The sequence below is a fragment of the Psammomys obesus genome, unplaced genomic scaffold (assembly GCF_907164565.1).
Source record: "Psammomys obesus unplaced genomic scaffold, mPsaObe1.curated_primary_1811, whole genome shotgun sequence".
NCBI lineage: Eukaryota > Metazoa > Chordata > Mammalia > Rodentia > Muridae > Psammomys > Psammomys obesus.
The window spans coordinates 34,797,977-34,803,422 of NW_026596040.1; the positions used below are offsets into that span (position 1 = coordinate 34,797,977).

The 5,446-nt window shown below is 43.2% G+C and overlaps 1 protein-coding gene across 1 annotated transcript in view; it reads right to left on the reverse strand.

Moving 5' to 3' along the window:
- The window catches only part of Ska1 (spindle and kinetochore associated complex subunit 1), a 10,495-nt gene extending 5,377 nt beyond the window's left edge, over window positions 1-5,118 (reverse strand). Inside the window, exons 1-3 of the mRNA XM_055622920.1 lie at window positions 5,057-5,118; window positions 4,438-4,534; window positions 1,161-1,285 (exon numbers count right to left, since the gene is read on the reverse strand). Of these exons, the coding sequence (XP_055478895.1) occupies window positions 1,161-1,285; window positions 4,438-4,522 (210 nt within the window). The 5' untranslated portion in view covers window positions 4,523-4,534; window positions 5,057-5,118. The remainder of the gene's footprint in view (window positions 1-1,160; window positions 1,286-4,437; window positions 4,535-5,056) is intronic.
- Between the last annotated feature and the right edge of the window lie 328 nt (window positions 5,119-5,446).

The window sequence follows — 5,446 nt, forward strand, 5'->3', positions numbered from 1 at the left end:
CAGGGTGTGTGAGGGCGTGCACAGGGTGTGTGAGGGCGTGCACAGGGTGTGTGAGAGCGTGCACAGGGTGTGTGTGAGGGCGTGCACAGGGTGTGTGTGAGGGCGTGCACAGGGTGTGTGAGGGCGTGTACAGCATGTGTAGGAGCGTGCACAGGGTGTGTGTGAGGGCGTGCACAGCGTGTATAAGAGGGTGCACAGGGTGTGTTTTATTTAATTTCTACTAGAACTTGAGGCAATGAGCTAAGGCCAAAAGAGAAAAAGCCTCCTGACACTTGGCTCTCAATGGTTTGTGACTTTGTCTCAGTGAACACAGCCTGGGCTTGCCTCCGCACCTGTGCATGCGGGTCAGATGGAAACCGACAGACCAATACCGTTCTCCATCTTGAATCTATGACAACCTTCTTTTCAAGAACTGCATTATGTTCACGGCCACTATTTTCCTTTCAACTGGGGAAGAGATTAAGCATAATTATGCCCATTCCTAGAGCTGAAAGTCTTCTCAGAAGAGGACTGCAGGCTGAAGGGGACCTCGGAGGCTACCTTTTTTTGCCCTTTGAGCACTACAATGGCGCCAACAGCCACATGAGAGAGTTACAGTGCAGCTATTTTCCTCATTAGGAAAGTACACAAACACTCTATTAGCTGAAGTCAGTCGAAAGACTGAGAACAAAATGTGCATGTGAGTGAATCTCAAGCTTTTTTTTAACGCGGAGTCCTTATAGTTTATAGAAGTGAAGACACGGAAAGAGCTAAGAACCAGTCAGGCATTATTCTTTAAACAAGAACCCTGAACCCAGAAAGTGAAACGGCTTTCTCAGGGTGGCAGAGAGCACAGGGGCAACTGAGGCAAGAACCTGCATCTCATTCGAGGCAGGTGCTCTCCACTCGGCATCTTTCCAGGGCATCATTTGTTTATATTCAACCTACAAAGAATTCTTTAGAAATGTTTCTTTTTGTAAAGCTCTAGGCTGTTGGCCATTAGCACGAACACAGAAATAGCTGGCATTCCGAACTCCTTTATACCAAGAACACAACATTACTTTACAGACTAATAATTTACAAAGCCAAGAGCATCATAAACATAAAGGACCTTTACACATGACCTAGTGACCAGGGAGCCCATGTTTATTGCCTTCTCCTTCAAGCTAGGAAAGTATTACCTTGAGTGAACTGTTGATTTGTTCTTGATACTGAATTTCCAATTCAAATTGATTTAGAAGCTCATTTACTATAACAATCTCATCTCCTATTTTTCTAAAGGTGGTCTTCAAGGCAGGGTCTTGGCCTATTATAAAGAGAAAATAAAATAAAAAACAATCTAAAACCTTATCTGTCTTGTTTTGTGGTTAATGAATGACAAGTTCTTGCTATGCAGTAGCCCAGACTGACCTTGACATTAAATCCTCCTACCTTGGCTTCTTCATCGAGGGGCTTACAGGAGTGGGCCATTAGGCCTGGCCTAACTTTCATTTCTAAGTAGTATATGTGTAAAGGAAGAAAGAGGCAAGCCAAAAGTGTTTCCTGCTTCTTTTATTTCTAGAATATTTCTTCAATAGAATAAAACATTTAGAAATAATACTTATATGTAAGCCTAGGTAAACACTCATGAGAAAGAGGTAATTCTTCCCAGGTGTTGACATGAGGTGGCACTCACAGATACCAAGAAGGGTGTATGCACTGAGGCTCCAACAATCCTGGTCAGCACATGTAAAGGGAAGCAAGGGAGGAGGCTTTCAGTTTCAATGACATACCCTGGACTTTACTGTGGATAAGATCCAATGACTGTGAAGCCTCAAACCACAGGCTGTTAGAAACGAAAATCTCAAGTGAGGCTCAGCCTGTTGCCCTGCTTCAGAGGACATATTCTTAAGTTCTAACCTGAAAAACTTAACTTGCCGGGTGATAAACTTATGTTTAGACTTCCTTTCGAGTGTGTTTGTATAGAGAAGGCAGGACTGAAGATACAGCCCGTTCTCTTGGGGAATTCGCAATAGAAGTTTGGAATTCATTCCCAGTACACAAAACTTTTAACCAGGGATAGAAACAACAACAAAAACGCAGACTGGTAAAAACCCTGGGTACCTGGAAGAAACAAAGACAAGATACTTTTATAGACAACATGTTTATACTTGATCACCTAGGCTCTCTAGACTCAAAGATCTGAGAGGGATTGGAAAACCTGAATTTCCTTCCTCCCCACAAATAGAAGTGACTTACAACAAGCAAGATGCCTCAAATGTGAAGGCACTTAACTGCCAAGCCCAACTAACAACTTGGTTTTGATCGTGGTGGAAGCAGAGAAGCAACTCCAGCCAACACGCACACTAAATACGTCTGTAAATAAAATCTAACCAAACAGTGTTCTAAGAGTGACTTTCTGAGTTTTAAGGCCAGCTGGGTGTAACTGGGCACGCCTTTAATCCCAGCACTCAAGAGGCAGGGGCAGGAGAATCTAAGGACAGCTAAGTCTATAGATTTCCAGGATAGCAAGGACTACAAAGAGACAGCCTAGCTCAAAAAAAAAAAAAAAATTTACATGTGCTTCAAAGAGCTAAATGATGAAATGCAAATAAGTGAGAAATGTTTGACATCTGACAATCTGTAGATTGTGTGAAGGCAAAAGGAAACAGCTAGGCACTCCTGGCCTGAAGTCTGAGATGGCAGTACCTGTACAGGGGGTGGGCTGCAAAAGTTACTAAATGAAAGGACATGGAAGACTTAACAAAGCGTCTTGGAATTAGGACACTTATTAAATGCTAATTACTACATCTTTTCGAAAACCAGTGTGTGACTCTAATTTTGCTAATTCTAACCGACACTGAATTCATATGAAAATGAACTAGTAAGTTAATTTCAGAGTTTTGGGGTTGTTGTTGTTTAAAACAGGGTCTCATTATATAGCTTTGGCTGTCCTGGAATTTGTGACAGCAGACCAACCCGGCCCAAAACTCAGAAACCTGCCTCCCGAGTACTGGGATTAAGGTGTGCCACCTAGCTCTGATAAATTAGTTTTAAAAGAGCACTGATGCTTATGCTAAGAATAATTTCAGAAAGGCGAGTTAACAAGCTCGCTTTTTTTTTTTTTTTTAGTTACTCGAAAAAAAAAGTTAGTCATCTATACTTTGGGGTCTTCTTTACTGGTCTTTATAACACAATTAACTTGATGTTAGCTATCTGCTAAGTTATTGCAACCACAGTGGGAGAAATTACTAGGGTTTGTTAAACAGGCTGTGGAAACAAAGCATTATCTCATCTACAAAATGATAGGGGTTAAGGACAACTCACTACTCCAGCCAGACTTTGGTGGGATTGTTTGAATCTAGCTTTACAGACCCCCAAATTATATATTTATCCAACCATAAAGAGAATCTAAAGAAAGCTAATCATTAAAAGTCCAATTTCTTTCTTTCTTTCCTTCTTTTGTTCGTTCATTGGTGACAGGGTTTCAGCATGTAGTCCTAGCACCCATTAGATAGATTAAGCTGGTCTCAAACTCAAGAGATCTGCCTTTGCCTGCCTCGGACTCCCAGGTGTTGGGATCAAAGGTTACACTGCTATGGCTGACCAGATTTTTTTGGATAAAAGTGGTATATGGGTGGAGAGTACCACGGAAGAAATTCAGATAAGAAGCCATGATCCCGCTGAGGAGTGGAATCACTTGGGCAGCCTCTTAACTCCTGAGTCTTGATCTCTTTGCGTATAAAACTGGAGGGCTCACTATGTGGAGTTCATACATGCTTTTGATTTAACTTTATAGAATGTGAGCCATGAACCACAAGATAAACTAGTTCCTTTACTAGAAGTTCCCAGGTGAGGACTGAAAATATCAAATTTCACATTTAAAAAAAAAAAAATTTAAAACCTTGACCTATCAATCCACACCACAAACTATAACAAAAGTTCCATATTCTTGCCAGAAGACAGAATTCTGTCAATAAATCTTTGCACTCTCCTGGAAAAAGCCTGGAAACCCACTTTTTAGAATATTTTAGACTTGACAAGGTTCATCTGTTTCTTTGACCTTTATGCCTTAACAATTAATTTTCAATTAGCTGTGTTCACCCTGATACATGGGGATTAGCTTCCTCCAAATGTGATGGACACTGGTTGTGGGCTACTCCACCCTTAGCAGACCTTTTTTATTTGAGATTTTTGTTGTTGTTGTTTCCCTGCAAGGTAGATCCGTTTAGCTCTGGAACCATGGGTGCTACAACTCCTTCAAATCTTATTATTGGCCTTTATGTCTCAGAAAAACGTAAGTAAGTTAAATTCACCCATTACTTAATGTCGCCTCTGTATTACTCAAGACAATGGCACTGACGTATTTTGAAAAATCACCACTGGAAATCTAGAATTACCTTATGAAGAGACAGTCACAGCAGAACAACAATCAAGATGCATTGTGTATACCCAAATCAGTGAGTCTGTTCTGCTTACCAAGATTTCTTAACGACAGAATTTTCTTAATATTGCCAATCTTCTCATTTACATAAGCGCATAGCAGTTCCAGATCTGAGGCCATCCTTTAAAGAATCTGATTTAAAAAAATACATAGAAACGCCTTTTAAAAGAAAGTTAAGTAAAGCTAAATTTCTGTTCACCTTCAGGATCTAAAAACAGCAAACAAGTAAACAACATTGCTTCGAAAGGAAAGAACACAATTCGGGGCATTTTTTTGTTGTTGTTCAGTTCTACAAAATTGAGTGTCTAACAAACATACAATGGTAACGTGTCTTGGAGGTCCCTGCAATCCAGACACTTTAAACCAGAGCTACTCAGGGGCTGGAGTAAGAGGGGGCGAAAGGTCCATTGCGCGTGGTCATTGTGACGGTGAGTGAAAAGGAGCTGATATGAACAGGCGTGTATAATCTTTTGACACTGCGACACATCCTGAAGTTCATGCATGAGAACCCCAGGAGGGAGCTACCAAGAACAAAACTGCACGCACACACACAAAACCTCACAACCTTTACGGTTTTTGTGCAGGCTCCGGCTGGCCACAAACCCAGGTCGGAGAAGGCGGGAGCCCACGCTCCGCGTCGCCCGGTATCCCCACCTGCTAAGCGATGCCTCGGGCAGGTCCCGGGCCAGGAACCTCGCCGGGTCTGAAGAGAAGAGCCTTCGCAGGGGCGTGAGCACACCAGTCTCGGAAACGCCAAACCGTGATGCCAGCTTTCAGGAACTAAAATTCAAACTGCCCGCGGTACCTGACACCGCGCAGGCGCACAAGCGTGTTCCCGACAGCGCAGACTCGGCTGGCCCACGAGTTTCCGCTGGACCTGTCGGGGTCCGGGCGGGGCTGTGGGCGGGCCCTGAGGCGGGGCGAGCCCTGCGGGCGGGGCGGGGCGAGGCAAGAATAGCTCCGGGGCTTGAAAGGCTCCCTTTTTGAGCTTTGGCGCTCACTGGTGAATTCAGCTGGTCATTGGCCCAGCCATGGGCCCAGAGC